Source organism: Mandrillus leucophaeus, unplaced genomic scaffold, assembly GCF_000951045.1.
Source record: "Mandrillus leucophaeus isolate KB7577 unplaced genomic scaffold, Mleu.le_1.0 Scaffold87, whole genome shotgun sequence".
NCBI classification, from domain to species: Eukaryota; Metazoa; Chordata; class Mammalia; order Primates; family Cercopithecidae; genus Mandrillus; species Mandrillus leucophaeus.
In genome coordinates this window covers 4,077,059-4,100,131 of record NW_012109474.1, presented here as the reverse complement: position 1 = coordinate 4,100,131, position 23,073 = coordinate 4,077,059, and the positions used below count along the sequence as shown (strand labels likewise).

Here is a 23,073-nt window from a genome sequence, read left to right as displayed (position 1 = left end):
GCCAGGAATTGGAGTCTGCAGTGAGCTATGACTGTGCCACTACACTCCAGCCTGGGCGACCAAGGGAGACCCTGTCTCAAAAAAAAAAAAAAAAAATTAAATGACAAGATATAATTATTGTTCAAATTATGAGGTATAACAGTACTGTGGTTATACATATATATACACACACACATATATACATACACATATATATGTGTGTGTGTATATATATATATTTTTTAGAGATAGAGTCTTGCTCTGTCGCCCAGGCTGGAGTGCAGTGGCACGATCTCAGGTCACTGCACGCTCCGCCTCCTGGGTTCATGCCATTCATCTGCCTCAGCCTCCCGAGTAGCTAGGACTACAGGCACCCACCACTATGTCCGGCTAATTTTTTTTGTATTTTTAGTAGAGACGGGGTTTCACCGTGTTAGCCAGGATGGTCTCAATCTCCTGACCTCGTGATCCGCCTGCTTCGGCCTCCCAAAGTGCTGGGATTACAGGCGTGAGCCACCATGCCCGGCCCTGTGGTTATATTTTTAAAAGAATCCTTAGCTTTTAAGACATATACTATAATATTTTTCTATTATAAAAATCTTTTTTTAAAGGAGTGAAGATTAAAAAATGTATCACAGATTTATTACTTAATCTCAAGGATGTAATCTAGCAATTACAGTTGCTAGACATCATTGTAAACAAGCCTTTAAAAATCACTTCCTAGAGCCAGTTAGATCACTTACCAGAACAATATAGAAAGTAATTGTGGAGATTACAACTACATCCTTACAGACTGGTAGGAAAAAAACCCAAATGTCAAGTGATTTATAGGCTGATATTTCTAATTGGGCTATAACCCATGCTAGTGTCAAAGATCTAAAAGTAGTCTATCTTAAACAGTTTGGATATAAATAAAAATTTGTTCTCCACAGCTGCCAGATGACTCAAAAAAAACAGCCCTAGAAAAGACAAACACTGATGGTGATGACGCATTTGAAGAGAGTAAAAAGAAATGTTTCATGAAATGTAAGTACAAAAAGGCAATATTTAGAAATTGATTGTTTCTACAGTACATGATTTTAAGTCTGTTACTAAATTAATAAATTACTATACAGATAAAACAGAAATTCTACAAATGAAAAAAACACAGTAACTAAAATTAAGAACCTAACAACAGATGAGCACAGCTGAACACAGAATCTGCAAACTGGAAGATAGGGCCAAAGGAAATCACCAGATTGAAACACAGAGAGCAAGAGGGATAATATACATAGAAAACAGTGTAAAAGATATGTGAGATATATCTCTGACCATATAATTAGAGTCCCATAAGAGGAGAAAGAGAATGTGGCCAAAGCAGAGATACTGGCTGGTATTTTTTCAAAACAGAAAAAACAAAAACCAAAAACAGACATCAAGCCACAGATTCAGGAGCAGTATAATCCCCATGTGGAATAAATGCAAACAAAGCCACCCAAAGGTCTGCTGTAGTCAAACTGTTAAAAACCTAAGACAATGATATGTCATCAAAAACAAAACAAAAGTCAGAAAACAGTAAAATATCTTCAAAATGCTCAAGTATTTACCAACTTTTACTTCTATGCACGGTGAAAATATCCTTCAAAATGAAGGCAAAATAAATTACCAAGAGAATTCATTAGATCTACACTTAAATAAAGGAATTCTTCTGGTAGAAGGAAAATGATCCTAGGTAGAAGCAGACTTGCAGGAAGAATAGTGATAGATAAATTAAAATGTAGGTAAATCTGAATAATTTTTGTAAAATATAACAATCATGTATTTTGGGTTTAAAATACATAGAAAATTAAAATTTGCAAGAATAATGCAAACAGTGTGAGGGCATTTCAATGGAGTTATAAAGTACCTGTTTCCCATAATTGGCATAAGCAATGATTTATATCAGACTTTGATCACCCATAGATGCATGCTGTAATCTCTAGGGAAACCACTAGAACAAGTGTGTAAGAATGTATAATTAATAAGCTAGTGGAGGGAAAATAATACACATATCAATTCATGTAATTAGTAATACCTCTGTAAGTGTATATGCTTCTTCAGCCGTGCACTCTGCCTGTGCTGTAGGATTACTTAATGCAAATATTACAGGCCTTTCATTGATAGAGGCCATGGCTCTGATTACATCAGGAGTGAAAAGACGGCCAGCACCTGCAACTCCTGTAGTAAGAGGGAAAAACAGCAACTTCATTACAGGTATAAAAGCAATGCTTATCAATAGCATTTCTACAATAGGCCTGCAATAACAAAAACACAGGTAATATCACAAAGACAGCACTATCTCAGCAATGCAAAATCTATGAGAACGCAATCTCAAATCTGAAAAGAAAAAACAAGATGCTGAAAGTTCTCACTTAAATATTTATTGTCTACTATACACATAGTAAATCATGGGAAATTTTATTCTTTTAACTTTTTGTTTTTTGAGACAGAGTCTCGCTCTGTCACCCAGACTGGAGTGTAGTGGCACAATCTCAGCTCACTGCAACCTCCCCCTCCTGGGTTCAAGTGATTCTCATGCCTCACCTTCCCAGGTAGCTGGGATTAAAGGTGTGTGCCACTACACCTGGCTAATTTTTGTATTTTCAGCAGAGACGAGGTTTCGCCACGTTGGCCAGGCTAGTCTCAAACTCCTGACCTCAGGTGATCTGCCTGCCTCGGCCTCCCAAAGTGCTGGAATTATGTGAGGCACCATGCCCAGCCAATTTTTAAAAAGAGTATACGACTATCTTCATCACTCTAATTGGGAAGATAAAACTTGCTACCTACCACATGGATGAAACTTGACATTATGCTAAATAAAATAAGCCAGTCACAAAGAGAAAAATACCATGTTATTCCATTTATATGAGGTAGTTAAATTCATAGAGACGAAAAGTAGAATGGTGGCTGTTAGGGGGTGGGGGGGTGGGGAAAATGGGGAGTTGTTTATTTTTATTTATTCATTTTTTGTGATGGAGTCTCACCCACCGAGGCAGGTGGATCACCTGAGGTCAGGAGTTCGAGACCAGCCTGGTCAACATGGTGAAACCCCATCTCTACTAAAATTACAAAAATTAGCCGGGCGTGGTGGCAGGCACCTGTAATCCCAGCTACTTGTGAGGCTGGGGCAAGAGAATCACTTTAACCTGGGAGGCGGAGGTTACAGTGAGCCAACTCCAGCCTGAGCGACAGAGCGAGACTCCATCTCGAAAAAAAAAAAAAAAAAGAAAAAAGAAAACAAAACAACTTACAGCTATATAGAAAATTAAATAGCTCCTCTTTTAAACATTTTTACATTTTCTGCTGAGAAGGTAATGCCATGATGGCATAGTCTGATGGCAGCTATGCAATGTCACACTCAAAGTTTTCAGCTTTGTTGCCCAAGAAAACTTTGAGTCTGCACAGAATTTCCCTGGTAAAATCTGCAAATGGCTTTGGTCTTTTTCATGTTTTGAGTCCAATAGTCATACCAACTCTAAAAGCAAAGCATGATCGACTGCACAGTGTCTAGGACCTAAAAGTATAAAGCAACATCTGGTAACTGAATTTCATGCATGGTAACCAAAAAGTTATCACAGAAAAACATTGTACAAGCTGAAATCTAGGTAAAACATAAAACTGCCAACTCATTTTTAGTAATCCTACATGGTAATTATGACTGGCAACATACAGTTAGGAAGTAAAATTATTTATCAGAATAACTTTACCTACCGATTATAGTTGAAGGCTTCAGTATATTCACTGCATCTTCAAAAGTATCAGGTATGCTCTCTGGGACTGGGTGAGTAAATGGTTCCTGATAACTATCTATTTTTGCTTTCCGCCCCTAAATTTTGAGATAAAATACAGTATTTTTTTAGTCAACGCATGTTAAGGATGAAATAAAAAGACATCATTATGAGTTACACATTGTTTCCACAATAGAAATGTCTTTTCATTTTCATTTACTTTCCTCTTCAACCTGTATCTTCCAATTCTATCTTCATCATGTCCATAAACTCAAATATAAAACAAAAATCCAATCTCCCATTATTCCTAGAAACTTTCTAGTTCCTCTAAAAAATGCATTTACTCTATGAGGTCTTCCTAAGTCCACTATGGCACAAAAGCCTACAATCCTTTATCTGAGGTAGATGAGTTTTGGAATTAGGAATTTTTCATATTTAATTTAATTTGGTTGGTTTGAGATGGGGTACCACTCTGTCATCCAGACTTGAGTGCAGTAGCAGCTTCTACCTCCCTGGGCTCAGGTGATCCTCCCACCTCAACCTCCAGAGTCGTTTAGGTACACTAAACTACTTATAGTTTAGGAACTATAGGCGCACACCACCATGCCTGGCTAATTTTTTTTGTAGAGATGGGGTTTTGCCATGTTGCCCAGGCTGGTGTCAAACTCCTGGGCTCAAGCTATCCGTCCACCTCAGCTTCCCAAAGTGGGAAGCTGAGCCACCACAGGCATGAGCCACCACTCCTGGCTGAGAATTTTTCATATTTTAGAAATACAATATGGCATATATCAAATATTACATATTCTCCCTCCCAACAGATACTCCACAACTGAACAAACTTACGAATAGTCACATCAAGTACAAAAGGTTAAGATTACCAAGAGCTTCTTTGTAGTTTGAGTCAGGTTTTGCTACTAGGTAAGTTCAGGGCAATCAGATTGGTCACCAAAATAAATTTCGGAAAAAATTTTGGAATTTCAAAGCCTTTAGGATTTCAGAATTGCAGACAGCCACCATGGACTTGTACTACCAAGAGTTCAGAAACAAGAGGAACAGGGAATTCTGGTTAAAGATGGCTGAATGAAGAGACATGTTTTCTTTTCCAAGTCCCAGGTCAAAAACCATAAACGTTAAATTCTTAGTAGTGCCACAAAGCCAGAAGAGATACCACTGACAGACTAGAACAATGAAGAGTTTCTCAAAGATCTGAGGCAGACAAAAACATACTCAATGCAAAAACCACCTGAGAAGTTCATATTCTTATTTTGGTAAAAAAGAAGACTTCTCCTGAAAAAGTGTGTTTCCATCAGAACTCCAAGATAACCCCAGATAAGAACCTGCAGGGGCTAGAAAAGCAACACACTATCATCAGTCAGCTCAGAAAACCAGGCTGAGCAAACAGTGACATAAGAAGTCACTGTTTTCAAAGTTTCAAAATGAAGGGCAGTGTTTAGGGTCACCAGGAGACACTGGAAGCCTAATGCCCATAGGCCAAGCTACCTGCACACTGGAAAAGAAATATATAATCTGATAATGAACATGGAGATGGACAGGGTTCTCACTTTGTGCTAAGTAAACACATTGTAGCTACCAATACCGTGTTAGACCTGACCTACCAATATGCTAAAGAATCACAACATATTTGATGAAAACCAACATTACAAAAAGTACCAAACTAAACTGTGTACTAGTCAAAACATACATCCCCCAATAGCCTTCTAAATATGTGATGTTTTATCCTTGTCCCTTACATACTAGTAAATATGGTAGTTAAATATGGTAGTTACAGCCTCTTTGGGAGGCAGCACAGTTTAATTATTCAGAGCACAGACTTCACAGTCAGGATACTTGGTTTCGAGTCCTGCCTCCGTCACTTATAAGCTGATGACTCTGGATAACTCCCTTGACCTTTTAAACTGTTTCTTAATTTGTAAAACTTCATAGGGGTTTTTGAGATGATTAAAGGAGATAATACATGTAAAGTCTTATAACAATGTCTGGTATATAACTACTATTACATTTTAAATTACATGTAGTTTAAGCACTCAAGATTTTTCATTCACATATGTCAATTTTTCATTTTATTTTTTGTACTAATAGAATACTGGTTCTAATTAAGAAGAAAAGATTTTAGAACTGGAGTAAAGTACATTTAGATAGCTTGCTCCACAGACATAAATGCCAAGCAACAGCTATACCATTATATTTTAATGTGTACATACAAAAATATAATACCATTGTGTACTGGATTGGTTTAACTATGAAACAGTTTACTTATATTTCAATGTGTTACACAGCAGAAGATATATGACATTCTTAAGCTAGTGAAAATGGTAATCAATGCCAACAAAGATAGTCAGGCCCAAAGGTACTAAGTTAATCTGGGAGATAAGCTCTTTATTATCCATAAATTGGTTTCAGGAGCACATGCTTTTTTCCTGGGGAAAGGGTCCATAGATTTTTATTAGATGGCTTCAGGGGCTTATCATCTCCAAAGGGTTAAGAATTTCTGCTCATGGCTAGGCACAGTGGCCTCAGGAGGCTCAGGCAGGAGAATCACTTGAACCTAGGAGGCAGAAGTTGCAGTGAGGTGAGATAGCACCACTGCACTCCAGCCTGGGTGACAGAGAGAGACTTCATCCCCCTTCCCCCCCACAAAAAAATTAAGAAAATTAAAAAAAAAAAAAATTCTGCTCAAATATCAAAAGTTCTGCAATACTGTAATTTAATCAGGAAATTCTCAGTTCCTATTAAAAACCTAGTTTTAAGAGTGTCAAACACAATCATACTTGTACAGTGGCCATTTGATCTCTTAAGAGCAAGAGAACAAAGCAAGAAAGAGTAAGTCTGATGCCAACATACAGATTAATTAAATATGAAGCAGGAGTCTTTGTAAAAGACAACAAGACTGGGGACATTTGTTAAAAAGAGAACGGAAGGTCCCAATTGGTATAATTTGGAGACTCCAATGAGAAACAAGATTTTAAGGAATAATATTTTTAAAATCCAACTAAAAATATAATACACTCTTTTGCTTCTCCAAATTTTAAATACCTTACCTTAACTAATAAACCATACTTGTCAAACATCCAGATTTTCTTTTGTGCCTCTTGTTCTGACAGGCCATTTTCTACCATAGACATAACTATAAGATTTGCAATTCCAAGAGCAGCCTGTTCAACAAAACATAAATTTCAATATATACTAGAGTATGATGCAATGCTTGAATTACTTTATATATGAAGATTATATAGCATATAATCTTATATAATCTTATATATATGCTATATGCTAAAGAATCACAACATATTTGATGAAAACCAACATTACAAAAAGTACCAAACTGTGTACTAGTCAAAACATACATCCCCCAATAGCCTTCTAAATAGCAAAATTATATGCTATAATAAAAACTATTTGGTTTATTTTTCCCTTACGAATCAAACAAAAATTCTTTGTGATATTCTCTCTAAACATATTTTAAATTACCTGTTTTATAGAAGAAGTCTTGATTTCATACCCTCTATCTCAACAAAATTACAGGGTCATTATGCTCTTTTATAAATATCAATATTCTGCCCATTTTCCAATTCTAGAAGAGAGGATGGGCTTAAGTTTTAAAAAGCCTACAAAACTTACCTCTCCTGCTCCAAGGAATAAGATTTTGTGTTCGGAGATTGGTTTACTAATAACTTTTTGTGCTGCAAGAAGACCTGCTAGAGCTACTGCAGCTGTCCCTATAAGAAAAACAAAGAGTTTTACAAATAAAAAATGGGCACATTAAAAATGTTTAAAAAGTAGGAATCCAAACCCTAAAGTTTTTTTTTTTTTTTTTTGCTTTACCTTGAATGTCATCATTGAAAGTACAATATTTTTCTCGGTACTTTCTCAAAAATCTGAACGCATTATGATTTCCAAAGTCTTCGAACTGAATGAGTGTGTTCCGGCCATATCTAAAAACAGCAAAACCCACAATAGTTGTGATGAAAATAATACTATTAAACAGCTTTCCACCTAATATTCCCTATAATAGCATTCAAAAATAATGTATTGTTAGTTCAATTAAGGCCATCTGAAAAATTTCAGAGCCTGTAAAAGACTAGATCCAAAATGTAGAAATTATTCAATAAAAAAAGTATGAGGCGTTTAAAAAGAACGTGGCACCATGATAAACCCATGGGATATCAATCTATGTAAACTATTTTCAAGTGTCCAGGAGATACTTCCTTTGACTCTGAACTCAAAAAATATATATTTGATATGCATATTCTCATTACATTAATAGTTAAACAGCAACACAAGAAAGTATATATTAAATAAGTAACTGAAAAATAATTGCTATTTGAGTTCACTGACATTCAGCAAAAGATGTCAATCGTTTAGGTGAGCTAAAGTAGTAAGGGAAGGCTTGAAAAGGAGGTAGGCCCTGAAAGAACAAAAAGTAAAGAGGTAGAAAGAAAAGCAGGCTATTATTAGGGTGACCCTGAATTTTCAACAGTCTGGCTATACATTTCATGGTTTACATTAAGAGATAAGGGAGAAGTTGGTTAATGCAGGTTGGGACCAAATAAGGGAGAATCTCTAATGCTAAATTAGAGAAGAGGGACTTTCTTCTGCATCCCATGTAGAAACAGTGAAGGCTGCCAAGAAAGGAAAAAATTCACATATGACTGACTCCCTTTAGGAAGGATAAACCTGCCAGTGATACGCAGCACATATTGGTGTGGGGAGAGATGTGAGTGGCAGAAGCAACTAGGAGGCTACTGTGATACGAAGACAAGAGATCTGAAGCAGAAGGTGCAGGAAGCAAAAGAAGTAATTATGAGCTATTAGGATGAATAGAAATTGATAAGGAACAACTGGGAAATGAGGAAGAAGCTGTTACAATGTCAAGGTAACTGGGATAACTAAGAAGATACTATTTGGTTGTCCAAGGTAGGAAAATGAGAGGAAGAAGGAGAGATGACAATTTCTGGGAAGATATAAAGTTCCGTTTTAGACTTGTTGACTTCGACTCTGAAAAGGAATTAATTTTTAAATACCTTCTACATGCCAGCAATTTTAAAGGTAGACCAGGGTTAGATCATTAAGGTAAAGAGTTTGACTTTATCCTATGGCAATAGGAAACCAATGAGAGATTTCAAGCAAAAGAATGACATAATGAAGTACATGTTTCAAAACAATTAATCTGGTATTAAGGTGGAGATGAACTGGAGAGGAGAGAAACTAGAGGAAGAATTAGAAAACTTCAGAAGAGACATAAGGAGAGAGCAAGATTGTGGTAATGGAAAACAAGAGACATTTAAGTGGTAGTACCCACTGAATTTGAGGAATATCTGACTGCACGGGAGACTGATGGAGAAGGCAGAAGGGTCAAACATAACGCCAAGATCAAAGTTTTGGCAATAGGATGAATGTTACTGCCAATAATAGAAGGTGGGAATACAGAAGATAGGTTGTTTGGAAAGGAAAGGAGTTCAGTGTGGGATATGAATATGCACACACAACAGAATATCCAGATGGAATATTCTGATTATTAGAAATGCAGGCCTCAGAAGAGCAGGGGGACTACAGATGGGTTTTTATGGGTTTAGTAGTAACATGCATAAAGGTCATAGTTGACATGGCTGAAAGAGAAGAGGACTAGGTGGTTATCCACATTTAGTAAGACAGCACGAACCTGTGAAGATGACCAAAAAAAAAAAAAAAGAGAGAGAGAAAGGTGGGAGGAAGACCAAGTTAGGAGGAAGCTGTTTAGCAATCAAGAGAAGAGTTTCAAGGACATAGAAGTGGGAAAACCTTAGTCAATGTTGCAAAGAGGTAGAGAGGTGGGAGGACCAAATGGTCAGAGAACTTAAAATATGAAAGCTGCACAACAGCTTCAGTGGAATGGTAGACGTGAGCCGGAAGGTCAAGGCTGAAAAAGGTACTGAGCAGTAAAGGTTTGACAGGAGCAGTGAGGGCAGACTTCCCTCAAAATGTCAGGTAACTCAAGAAAGCAAGGCAGACCATGGGTACCACCTCAAACCAGCACATCTAATCAGGCAGAGACAGCCAGTAGAACAAAGTTCTCAAAAATTTAATCGCCTCCTGCTTATCTTCACAAGAAATAAAAGAAAACAAAACAAAACTTTAGTTTTTACCCCGCCCTCACCCCCATTAAAAGTGCTTTCATATACTCAAACTTTTAAAAAAATACCTGTCAGTAATAGCTTTCATAAACTCATCAATCAGGTCATCATACTGTTGTGTGCGATCTCGTTTCTGGTACAAGCCCATATAAAATGGGTCTTTTAAGAGTGCCTACAAAACAAAACAAATGTAAAAATAAAATAATTTATATTATATAATCAGTTTAAACACATACAATAAAAATTGCAAAATAAAAAATTACTAATACAATTTTTTAAATGTATTGCCCTTCAAGAAACTTTACTTTTTCTTTTTTGAGACAGTCTTACTCTTGTCACCCAGGCTAGAGTGCAATGGCATGATCCTGGCTCACTGAAGTCTCCGTCTTTTGGGCTCAAGCGATTCTCTTGCCTCAGCCTCCCAAGTAGCTGGGATTACAGGCTTGTGCCACCACGTACGGCTAATTTTTTTTGTATTTTTAGTAGAGACAGGGTTTCACCATGTTGGCCGGGCTGGTCTCAAACTCCTGACCTCCAGTGATCTGCCTGCCTCGGCCTTCCAAAGTGCTGGGATTACAGGCAGAAGCCACCATGCCCAGCCCAAGAAACTTTTAATAGACTTAATTTACTATTATTTATATAAATATTAAAAGTGGAGTTTAAGAAAAAAACTAACATTTAATCATAAAACTTTCCCTTCTTAAATTATCATTTTTAAAAGAGGGATACTATACAAATTTTTAAAAATACAGGAGGAAGATAAAGGGGGAAAATGATGTTACTCACGATATTATCAGTTCCCACATCAATACACACTGGCAGGCATCTATCAGGCTGTATTCCTGCACAAGCTGTATACAAACAAAGTTTTCCTACTGGAATTCCCATTCCATAGACACCCAGATCTCCAAGACCCAGAATTCTCTCTCCATCAGTCACTACAACAGCCTTAAACACAAAAAAATGCAAATTAAAAGCTGTCAAAAATGGGGCACTAAAGAAAAGCATTTTTAAAAAGATTGAGTCACTTCACATATATTTATTCTTTGCTCTTAAAAACAAAATTGTTTCTTGGCTAATTTCCAATATAAACCAATCAACCATACTTAAAATTCTAGGATTTCTGACTATTATGAGACATTAACTAGATTTGATTTCCCTCTGACTTCGGTTTAGGAATATAATTCTTCTGACTAAAGGACCAACTTAAATATCTTCAGAAAGATTAAATATGGCAGAGATGAACAAGATGGAGAGATTACCATGAGAGAAAAATAAGAGTTTAGAAATAAACAGTATGGTACTCCAACACAATAACCTAGGCCAAACAAGAAAAACCTTAGCAACTGTGGAAAAGAAAATGTCTAGAGCAAAAAAAAATACCTACTTATAAGGAAGGTCTTAAGATGATACTGTCAGTTTAATTATTTGACCAAATTTTTGCTAGATTATTCAAACCAATGATCATTCATCAATGTTTATTTTGGAAAGGAGTATAAAGGCAGGTAAGATTGTTGCCTATAATAAAATTTACAAAAGCCTACCCAAAGATCTTGAAATAAGTTATTACATTTCACTTTATGAAAGATAACTAAATAGGCCAGGGCTTATATTTGCTATATTTAACACTTTCATATTTGCTAAGGTTCTCAATCTTAGATTTAAAAGAAAAAAAGGCATAATCAAACTTTTCTAACACCATTATAAACAAAAGTTTTTATGGTATTTTAAAGTATTTTCTTTACCTAGAATAATATTAGTGAAATAGGAAAGGATATTGAGAGGGCAGGAGACACCAGTGGTGCCGACACCGACAGGGCTCACCTTGTATTCTAGCTCCAATTTCTTTCTCAGAGTCAAACTCTATACCGGTAGCCCATTTTATAACTACTACTATTATCATCGCTTCAGCTGCAAAGCACTAAATCTGCATGTATATAAGTGCAAAATAAATCAGAGCAACAATGAAAAACTGTTCTTGGAGATTTAGAGGTAATTTACAAGAAAAGAGAAAACATTGTGAAAAGGAGGGTTGTACTATTAGTACCTTAACATGATTTTCTGGCCAGTTATCCACAATTGATCTAACATGACCTCTGTCTGAGATCGAAATAAATAATCCCCTGCAACAGAACAAAAACACCTTTGCATTTCACAACAGCTTTGTTTCTAAGTTTTTGTTCATAATTGAAATATTTTGATATTTTAATAAAATATCAAGACATGGTATAATTTCCAAGCAGATTTACCTAAGTCACATTGGTTTATTTTCAAACATTTTCAAGTACTTCAAACTGTAATTACAATGTTCATAGCAGATGCAACAAAGATTATTGTTACATGATACAATCATTTTACCCAAGAAGAAATATAACCACATCTCATGTTCAAATAAACTCAATACACCAACAGGAAAAAAAACAAAAAAAATCTGAAGCAAGCCACCAATGCAGGAGAGCATTACAAGGCCAACTAAACTACTGTTAAAACTTACTGAAACTGAAAATTTGAAATTTGAAGGAGCAGGAAGGGAAAGAAGAAAATTACAATAAATTCACACAAAAGATGAGCTACCTGAAGCATAAGGAAAAAGTGAAAAGTTACTTTTACTTATTTAATATTATTTTTTTGACAAATATTGGATATACGGTTGACCCTTGAACAATGTGGGTGTTAGAAAATCAAGTCAAAAATTTACATGATAAAAATTTACATACAAAAATTGTATGATTTTCCAAAAACTTAACTACTAATGTTGCCTACCACTGGCCAGAAGCCTAACCAGTAACACATAGGTTGACTAAGAATTTTTTTTTTTTTGACTTGGAGTTTTGCTCTTTCACCCAGGCTGGAGTGAAGTGGCATGATCTCGGCTCACTGCAACCTCTGCCCCCCACGGAGGGTTCAAGCAATTCTCCTGCCTTAGCCTCCAGAGTAGCTGGGATTTTACATGCCCACCACCACGCCTGGCTAGTTTTGTATTTTTAGTAGAGACAGGGTTTCACCAGGTTGGCCAGGCTGGTCTCGAACTCCTGACCTCAAGTGATCCACCCACCTCAGCTTCCCAAAGTGCTAGGATTAAAGGAATGAGTCACCGTGCCCAGCCAACTAACACTATTTTGTATGCCATATGAATTATATACTGTATTCTTACAATAAAGTAATCTAGAAAAAAGAAAATGTTATTAACAAAATCAAAAAGAGGAGGAAGAGGAAGGGTTGGTCTTGCTGTCTCAAGGGTGGCAAAAGGACAAGAAAACCTGAGTAAAAATGGACCTTCACACCTGTGTTGTTCAAGGGTCAACTATATTTATCATGTAAAACATGTTTTGAAATCTGTATAAATTGTGGAATGGCTAACAAAAAGTCATTTTAAACACAGTATGTTGTTACCTAATTCAGATAATCAATCCAGATTTCAAAAGAGAAAGCAAAGAAGGAAGGAAGAGAAGGAGGAAAAAAAGAAGAAATGCAGGTTCAAGAACACAGTTCAGGCAGACATGAGGGCCAACGGATCCTCATTGCTGTCAAACTGATCTTATGTTTAACTGTCTCATTGGTATCTTAAATTTGGCACCACTATTACAGTTCAAATCAGTTTAGTTCAGCAATATCTCAATCATGGCTATATAATGGAAACATCTGGTACGCTGTAAAATGCCAGGGTCCCATCTCCAAAGATTCTGATTTAATTGGCTTAAAGTTTAGATCAATCAACCAACTAAGATTTAATGACCATCTACAAAAACAAAATGAACAACAACAAAAAAAACCCATAGCACAATACATTGCATAAATAATAAACAGTATTTGCCCTCACACATAAGCCATGCTCTTCATGTTTCAAGTCAGTTCTCAACTCTGGGTACACATCAGAATCACACCAGGCTCTTTTGTGAAACTCCTAAGTCTAGACTAACTGAATCTGAATCTCTGGGGGTGGGGCTCAGGCATCAGTATTTCCAAGTTTCTCTCTATCTTTTAATCATTCTAATAAGGAAACTATAAAATAGCTGAACAGCATGGTTATGTCACAGAAATGTTTTAGTTACAGTAATTGTTGGCAGCATATAGGTTAGAACAGTCTGTTTCTCAGTGTCTTCCAGGGAATAACTGCAACACAATCACTGAGGGTGCTCACTAAAATCCAGACCTCCAGACCTTTTTTCTTTTTCATCAGAAATCTTGGGGATGGGGAGGAGAGGAAAGTTGGCAGAGATCAACATTTTGAGTAAGTACCATAGGTATTTCTTATACACATTAAAGTTTGAAAGCCACTAGACTAGATGACAGGAGACTGAATATAAAAGCTGTCATACATTGTTTGAATTTCCACACGTGGAAGAATGTGTTAATTGGGCATGGGGAAAATATTATAAGGATTGAGAAAAGTAATAATAGATTAGAGGAATAAGACAAGAAAACTCAGATTAAGTAAAAACAGCATGCGTGTGTGTGTGTGTGCATGTATGTACGTGTGTGTGTGTGTATATATATATATATAGCTTATAATTTTCCAAAGAACTGTCACATTGGTTTCTCTAATAGCTCTTTGATAGGTCCTGCTATTCCCATTTTACACAAGGAAACACATTCATGGGGATCATGTGACTCATTCAAGGAATACAGTCAGTTCTTGCCATTTCAGTACTCTTCCCATTTACAATGTTTGTAGGTGCTAGAACTATTTGAAATGAAAATTCATTAAAAAAAAAAAAAAAGGAGAACAGGCTGCAGTGGCTCGTGCCTGTAAATCCCAGCACTTTGGGAGGCTGAGGCAGGCTGATCACCTGATGTAAGAAGTTCAAGACCAGCCCAGCCAACAGGGCGAAATCCCATTTCTACTAAAAATCCAAAAATTAGCAGGCGTGGTGGTGTGCACCTGTAATTCCACCTACTAGGGAGGCTGAGGTACGAGAATCACTTGAACCTGGGAGGCGGAGGTTGCAGTGAGCCAAGATCATACCGCTGCACTCCACTCCAGCCTGGGTGACCAAGTGAGACTCTCTCAAAAACAAAAAACAAACAAATTAAAACCGATCAAAAAATGAGAAAAAAAATCTCTTAATTTGGCTTTATTGACAAAAATTTTAATAATTCTGGATTCTCTCCACCAGAATTAAGACTTTTTTTGGTGGGGGGGCAGGTTCTAAAAGTATATAATTACTCTAACAATCACAATAATTTAAAGAAGATTAGAAATGAATGATGCTATTTTTACAAAGATAAAATGTTGGGTTTTTGTTAATCACTTTTAATAAAAATTACATTTTTGTGAGGTAGGAAACGTGATTCGGCTAAGATATATAAAATAGAAACGTAATAGCTGTTATGGAATGATGTTTTCCTTATTCAATAACCATTTACAAGTTTTCTTTTTTAAATAAGCCTTACTTAGGTCTTCTAAAGATGTGTCCATACTGGGAGCAGGCAAGACCAACCGTTGGTGTATATACAATTGGCATTAAACTCTCAATGTCATCTTGCAGTATTCTATAAAACAATTTCTCATTTCTTTCTTGTATTCCCATTATGTAGATATATCTGAAATTAAGCACAGTAAATAATGTCTCAGTCAGCCTGCATTACATTAAAAGTCTTGGCTTATGAAAGTTAAACCTAAAATTGAAATTGACCCTGCTCACATCACATTCTAAAAAAACCCCAAACCTCAGATTATCACTATTTAACACCCAGGACTAAAAATTAACAAAAATATGAGGGTACTTAAATGGTAGATGATGATGATGACGATGAAGTAACAATAGAAACAATGTTTACTGAACCCTTAGTGTGGGTCAGGCTCTGTAGAAGGCACTGGAAATGCAAAGATCACTATGAGGTCCCTACCCTTAAAGAATCATTCTTCAAGGACACTGACATATAAACAAGGAAGCAAAATAAAGTGGCATTAATTCAAACATTTGCTTAACACTATCTGCTTGGCACTATTTTCCAGAGATATAAGAAGTGACCCCTGTTTTCAAGGAGTTTATAACCCAGGAGGGTTAGAAGCATTATAAGGTCTACACAGAGTGCAGAAGCAGCACAAAAAAGGCAATTGTCAATTGATGTCAATAAATATATAAATAACTTCTTTTTAAATTTAGAGAACAGGGAACTATCGGCTTGAAAGCTTGAAAGTCAGTAATCATCTTGAATTAAATATGTCTAAAGCAGACTTATCTTTCCCTGACCTTGTTTCTTCTGCTATCATATGACCAAATGCGAAACCCAGATTCCATTCTTGATTTCTTCCTCTCCTACCCTCCCCAACACCAATCCTATAAATCACCAAGTCCTACAGAGTCTACCTGCTAAATAGCTTTCAAATATATCCATTTGCTCCTTCCACCCTCACACAGTACAAGCTACCACCATTTCTCAGCTGGGCTACCTCAAAAGCCTTGTTACCAGTCTTTATAAATACAATTTTCCTCCTATGCTCCAATTCATTCTTCTCTTAAAAACCTAACTGTGATCATTTCGCTTCCAAATAAATTGTCGTAAAATAAGGCTCAAGCTCCTAAAATAGTTAACAAGACCTCTGCCTACTTTTCAGCCTCATCTTCTTCATGCTGACTTACTTAGCTCCTCAAAAGGATCACAACTCAACCTGGACTTGCTGCGTTTGATGCACCCTTTGCCTGCACTCTCTCTCCAGGCATAGTCCTATACACGTGCGCTCCAAATGCAGCTCAGGTGGCGTGCTCTCTGGGGGCCCTTTTCTATCCACTCCCCTCCCCTATCATGTATACATACATGTTTTAGACTTTCCTGTTTTCAGGTCCCATGATACGCTACTTCCCTCTGTAACTCTCACTCCACTTCTTGACTTTCTGGATTCCTCCAGTCTAGACAATACCGTAAGTTAGAAACGATCACCTCATATACTTCTATAGGTTCAGGAACTATTAATAGCAATATGTGGCATACAACTGGTGTGCAAATATTTGGTGAATAAATGGGGAGAAGTGATCCCTTCAATTATATTTTCTACATAGCTAATAGCGGAAGAAATGGTATCAATAGATAGAAATTAAAGGGAAGAAGATTTCTCTGCAGTATAGGGAAGTAAACAAACTGGGCTGCTAAAATGGAATGGATGGCTTTGTGAGATGGAAGTAATGTTAAGTAAAGAACAGATGACCTACGAGGCATGTGATAGAGGGAAGCTGTGCAAGTCATAGATCTCTTCAACATTACCATTTTCTTTATTTCACTTTAGTCACTCTTCTGTGTACCTCAGTGATGGGCAGCACTCACCTAGGATCGCTATAGCTCAGTAATGGTGAATGCCCTTATCCACTCTCGGATCACAATCCTCTACCACTTTGGGTAACCATATGATGCCCTCACTTCGTCATCCTTCAGAGGGATCTCTAGCTCTGACTGCTTCATTCTCTCCCAATTCTATGGGCTCCCTTGGGGATTCTCTTTGTTTCCTCCTCTGAATCCCAGGATCAAATCTCTCACTCTGAGCAAATATCTCCCTGTCATTCCTGTTTAGGAATCCCCACATGATTTTTCACTGTACTCCCCTTCCACAGTGTCTGCCTTTCCACCAGAGACAGTGAACTCTCTGAAGAGAAGGGCTGAGTGTTTTCATTTTTGGAGTTCCAAAACTTAGAACAGTGCCAGGCACATAGCAGTCCTGAATATTAACTGAATGAATTGATGTAACCTTTGCCAGCCCAGCAAACTCCAAGCCTGAATGAATGTTACATTTCATCTTTTCTGTGGAAAAATAACATTGCTGTGCAGAATGGCACCAATATAAATAAGATCTTGCCACCAGGCCATCAGGGTCTGCTCTCATCCCTTTAACCTGCTCTTGTTCGGCTTTTTTCTTTTCTTTTTTTTTTTGAGACAGGCTCTCACTCTATCACCCAGGCTGGAGTGCAGTGGTGCAATCATGGCTCACTGAAGCCTTGACCTCCTGGGCTTAAGTTATCCTCCTGCCTCAGTCTTCTGAGTTGCTGGAACTATAGGTGTGTAACAGCATGCCTGGTTAATTTTTTTTTTTTTTTAATTTTGTAGAAACAGGGTCCCACTGTGTTGCCCAGGCTGGTCTGGAACTCTTGGGCTCAAGTGATCCTCCCACCTTGACCTCCCAAAGTGCTGGGATTACAGGCATGAGCCACCAAGCCTGGCTTTTGTTCAGCTTTATCTTATAGCTACGTGGCTCTTCCAAGCATTTATCACTCTCTTCACCAACTCTACTCAACCTTGGCCCTTCTACATTTGAGTGATGACTGTCATATTCTATGTCATAAAGGAAAGCAAGGTCATCAGCTAAACTGAGAGTTCATTACTTCTGCTCAATCATCTCCATACTTATCCTTACTAATATCTGTATTTATCTTTCCTCCAGCTTTGGAGAATGAGCTGTTCTTTGTTCCTGCTCAAGGCCAGCCACTCTATCTCTGCATTTGACCCTATGCCTTCTTCCTTTCCCTGAGACCCTGCTCTATCAATTATCCTTTCTCCTGGGCTCATTCCTCATAACTACGATGAAACATTAAACTTGAAACATACTTAATCTCAAGTCTTGCTTTACTTATTATTCAATGTCTTCCTTCCCTCCTTATCTGAACTTCTTGAGAGGGTAGTTTACATTTCCTCCCCTTCCATTCATTTTTCAGTCTATCACAGTATCTCTTTTGCTCCATCACACCAAAGAAACCACTCTTACCAGTGACCAATAATCTCCTATACTTAACAAACTCAATTGATACGCTTAGTTCTACATGCAGACTTATCCCTCTACCCAGAATACTTGGCCTGCTACCTGTAACATACCATTTACAATTCAGCTTAGGCATCATTCCCTTCAGGAAGCTTTTATCTGATTCTCCCAAGTTGAGCTAGATGCCCTCTGCAGGCTCTCAGAATATATCTGCATGTACCTTTTTCTCATTATACTGTACATTGTGGTCTAGAGACCAATAACAATCATAGCATAACTATCTGTTGATGACCTTTTAGAAGACAGGGCTGTGAGTTACTGGGTTGGTCATATATATTAAGTTTGCTGCCTGGTGCAGTGGCTCAAGCCTGTAACCCCAGCACTTTGGGAGGCCAAGGCGAGTAAACTGCTTGAGTCCAGGAGTTCGAGACCAGCCCGGGCAACACGGTGAAACCCTGTCTCTACTAAAAACTACAAAAACTAGCCGGGTATGGTGGTGCACTCCTGTAATCCCAGCTACTTGGGAGGCTGAGGTGGGCGAATTGCTTGAGCCTGGGAGGTGGAGGTTACAGTGAGCCAAAACTGTGCCACTGCACTCCAGCCTGGGCAACAGAGTGAGACCCTGTATCAAAAAAAAAAAAGAAAGAAAGAAAGAAAGAAAAAGAAAAAGGCCAGGCGCGGTGGCTCACGCCTGTAATCCCAGCACTTTGGGAGGCCGAGGTGGGCAAATCACCTGAGGTCAGGAGTTCGACACTAGCCTGGCCAACATGGTGAAGCTCCATCTCTACTAAAAATATAAAAATGAGCCAGGCATGGTGATGGGTGCCTGTAATTCCAACTACTCAGGAGGCTGAGGCAGGAGAACTGCTTGAACATGGGAGGCAGAGACTGCAGTAAGCTGAGATCGCGCCACTGCATTCCAGCCTGGGCAACAGAGCGAGATTCCGTCCAAAAAAAAGAAAAAAAAAAGTTTGCCAGGGATAGCTTTAGGTACACCTCTTTTTTATTCTCCAAAGTATCCTGGATTAGGTGATATAGCATATGGTCACCCTATCTATTACCCACTTTATAGCCTCAGTGGCTGGTACAGTGTCAACACAAAGTAGGTGATCAATAAAAGTTGTTGAATAAAATGATTGCAAATTAGATGGTATCCTTTGCTTCTAATATTCCACTGAAATCTGAATTGCTCTGACTGTAAGCATAAAAACTAATTTGTTAAGTTTTACAACAGTGAATACTTGTGAAGTATTCACTGAAGTAAAACACAATCATTATAAAAGTAGTTAACTGACAAAACACAAACTTATATGAGATTGTATATTTCTCATGCCATAAGAACCATAATGCTCACAAGTTTTCTAATCAGAATACCAATAAAAAAATGAAACATCTAACCAATTCTTACTTTTCCAAAGGGCTAGTCATTTTCTTTAAGTTTCTATGGAATCGTAAGGCTTGAATATCTTGTGTCTCTATTTTGGGAGGTAGAAGTCCTTGAAGACCAAGCATTTGTCGTTCTTGTAAAGTAAATGCCATTCCCTAAAGAGGAGAAATAAAAGGATTAAAAATTATTACTTACTGGGGTAGCAATGACATTGTTCTTCAAAATATAATTTAAATGCAAATTTGAAAAATCAATGACATATTATTTTTGCCCAGGCTTTCAAAACTTTGTAAGACTGATGTCCAGTATTGGTCAGGGTGTGGAAAAGAGATATTCTCACAAACCACTGCTGGAAATATAAACCAGTTTAGGCCTTTGGAAGACAGTTTTAAAGTATTCTTAAATTTTTTTAATGCACATATTATTCATCAAGCAATCTGACTTCCAGGTAGCCATTCTAGAAAAACATTCTTAATGGCATACAGAGGCATATACAAAAATTTAGTTGTAACGTTGTTTCTAGTTCCCTTGGCTATTACAAGCTAACAAAAGCCCATTAACTATGAAAGAGTTAAGCATCCTATAGTATATTCATACCATGAAATACCATAAAAAAGGGGATAGAAGAAATGATGCTTTAGAAAAAATTAATCTATATCATAAGAAAATCTTTTTCAATTTCTAGTATTTGACTATGGGTTAAATTCTTCATATCAAAACAATGTCAGTGAAAATGCTGGAGCAAGGCCTTTGGAAAATCTTTTCCTCCATAAAAGCAACAAGAACACTGGACAAATAACCAGAAACAACTTCTTCAACATTCTGGAAATCTACCAAAGGAATGTAGCAACCAGGGAGCAGTTATTCAGGAAAAATGGCTGGATTTCAGTAAGCAGCAAGTTTTGTGCCAGTTTTAAATTGAAAACTAACACCTCACAATTACTGTGAAAATCAGCAGCCTGGAAGCCACTGGAGCAGGGAGAAGGGGCTGGAGATTCTTCTAAAACCCCATTCCAGGAAAATGTCATTATTTGACCTGTCAGGTGGTTTCCTGGAAGACCCCACTTGCAAGGCTGTCTTCATTTGACCTAACTTGGTGCTCACCCAGTGTGAAAAGCCATTTCCGCAGAAGTGCTTGTTGGAAATAATCAAGAGGCAATAATTTAGCATAGCAGCTGCCCAAGACAGTGGATAACAGTTGAGGAAAACAACAGGGTAACCAAAAAGCTGACAAGGAAAAGCTAAAGAATGAGATGACCATGGGATTGGAGCTTTGAAAAGCCATGAGGTATTACTGGGACTCTAGAAGGTCACATACATGAGCTATGGACACATCCAGGAAACACCTGGAAAAGACCCTAGCTTACAACTCTGGCTAACCTTGAGGCTCTGTGCAAGCAGGAAGTGAAGGCTTTTGGGTAGTTGTAAACTGCCTGGAGGTATGCCGCAACATGCACACAGAGCCGCTTGGCAAAAAATGGGAAATTTACTAGTTCCAAGCATTTAAGTCTTTGTCTAATTATCAGCTGACCACAAAACTAACCAATCAGAGACTTCAGTGGGCATGTACAAGAATACAGACTTTATAAAGAATTAGTTTGGAGGCCGGGCACAGTGGCTCATGCCTGTAATCCCAGCACTTTGGGAGGCCAAGGAGGGCAGATCACCTGAGGTTAGGAGTTCGAGACCAGCCTGGCCAACATGGTGAAACCCCCGTCTCTACTAAAAATACAAAAATTAGCTGGGCATGGTGGCACATGCCTGTGGTCTCAGCTACTTGGGGGGCTGAGGCAGAAGAGTCGCTTGAACCTGGGAGGTGGAGGTTGCAGTGAGCCAAGATTATGCCACTGTACTCCAGCCTGCACAAAAGAGCGATACTCTGTCTCAAAAAAAGAAAAGAATTAGTTTGGAAATATCACTAAACAAGCAAAAGGAGCAGCAATACAACAAACCCTGGGAGGAGTATTTGATTTCCTGAGCTGTTACCCTATTTAAAATGTCCAGTTTTCAACAAAAATCATTAAACTGTCCTTGAGGAAGCCTAAACATTGTACTTACTAGATAAAGACTTTAAATTCACATCTTTGAATACATTCAAAGACCTAAAAGATGTCTATGTCTAAAGAACTAAAGGAAAGTGTGAGAATAATGTCCCACCAAATTGAGACTATCAACAAAGAAATTAAATGGGAATTCTGGGGATGAAAGTACTGCAAACCAAAAATAAAATTATAAGGTCCTCCAACCACCTGAATGGACTTCCTCCTTGGCCAGGGCACTCTAACATTTAACCTGAAAAGACTGGTTTAGGTTATGATAGCAAGTGGGGGGTCGACATGCCTCACTGTACTCCTACAGCATTAACATCAACACAGACCTTAAGCCTGATAAGAAACACTTACATCTATTCTCTGAAGCCTGCTACCTGGAGGCTTCATCTGCATGAAGAAACGTTGGTCTCCAAAACCTCCTATCATAATCCAGACATTTATCTTTATTGATAATAACTCTTTCAACCAACTGCCAATAAGAAAAAATTTAAATCTACCTATAACCTGGAAGCCCCCGCTTCGAGTTATCCCACCTTTCTGGACTGAACCAATGTGTATCTTAAATGTATTTGATGTCTCATGTCTCCTTAAAATGTACAAAACCAAGCTGTGCCCCCATAACCTGGGGCACGTATTCTCAGGATCTCCTGAGGGCTGTGTCACAGGCCATGGTCACTCATTATGTGGCTCAGAATAAATCTCTTCAAATGTTTTACAGACTTTTAATCTTTTCATCAACAGTACAATAAATGAAAATAAAAAATTTACCCGAGGGGTTCAACAGTAGATTTGAGCAAGTGGGACAAAGAACCAGCAAACTTAAAAATAGGTCGCCCAAGATTATCTAGTCTAAGACAGAAAGAGAAAAGAATAAAGAAATATGAATTGCCGGGCGTGGTGGTTCACGCCTCTCTCTAATCCCAGCACTTTGGGAGGCTTAGTTGGGCGGTTCACGAGGTCAAAAGATCGAGACCATCCTGGCCAACATGATAAAACCCCACCTCTACTAAAAAAAAAAAACAAAAATTAGCTGGGTGTGGTGGCGTGTGCCTGCAGTCCCAGCTACTCAGGAGGCTGAGGCAGGAGAATT

The 23,073-nt window shown here is 37.8% G+C and overlaps 1 protein-coding gene across 2 annotated transcripts in view; it reads right to left on the bottom strand.

Annotated features, from left to right (window-relative positions):
- The window catches only part of ME2 (malic enzyme 2, NAD(+)-dependent, mitochondrial), a 56,527-nt gene that overhangs the window by 24,822 nt on the left and 8,632 nt on the right, over window positions 1–23,073 (bottom strand). For both annotated transcript variants that reach the window (XM_011969048.1, XM_011969049.1), the window contains exons 2-11: window positions 19,954–20,087; window positions 15,251–15,400; window positions 11,904–11,979; window positions 10,643–10,804; window positions 9,925–10,028; window positions 7,569–7,678; window positions 7,365–7,462; window positions 6,785–6,898; window positions 3,709–3,823; window positions 2,033–2,175 (exon numbers count right to left, since the gene is read on the bottom strand). In XM_011969048.1, coding sequence (XP_011824438.1) covers window positions 2,033–2,175; window positions 3,709–3,823; window positions 6,785–6,898; window positions 7,365–7,462; window positions 7,569–7,678; window positions 9,925–10,028; window positions 10,643–10,804; window positions 11,904–11,979; window positions 15,251–15,400; window positions 19,954–20,087 — 1,206 coding nt within the window. The remainder of the gene's footprint in view (window positions 1–2,032; window positions 2,176–3,708; window positions 3,824–6,784; window positions 6,899–7,364; window positions 7,463–7,568; window positions 7,679–9,924; window positions 10,029–10,642; window positions 10,805–11,903; window positions 11,980–15,250; window positions 15,401–19,953; window positions 20,088–23,073) is intronic.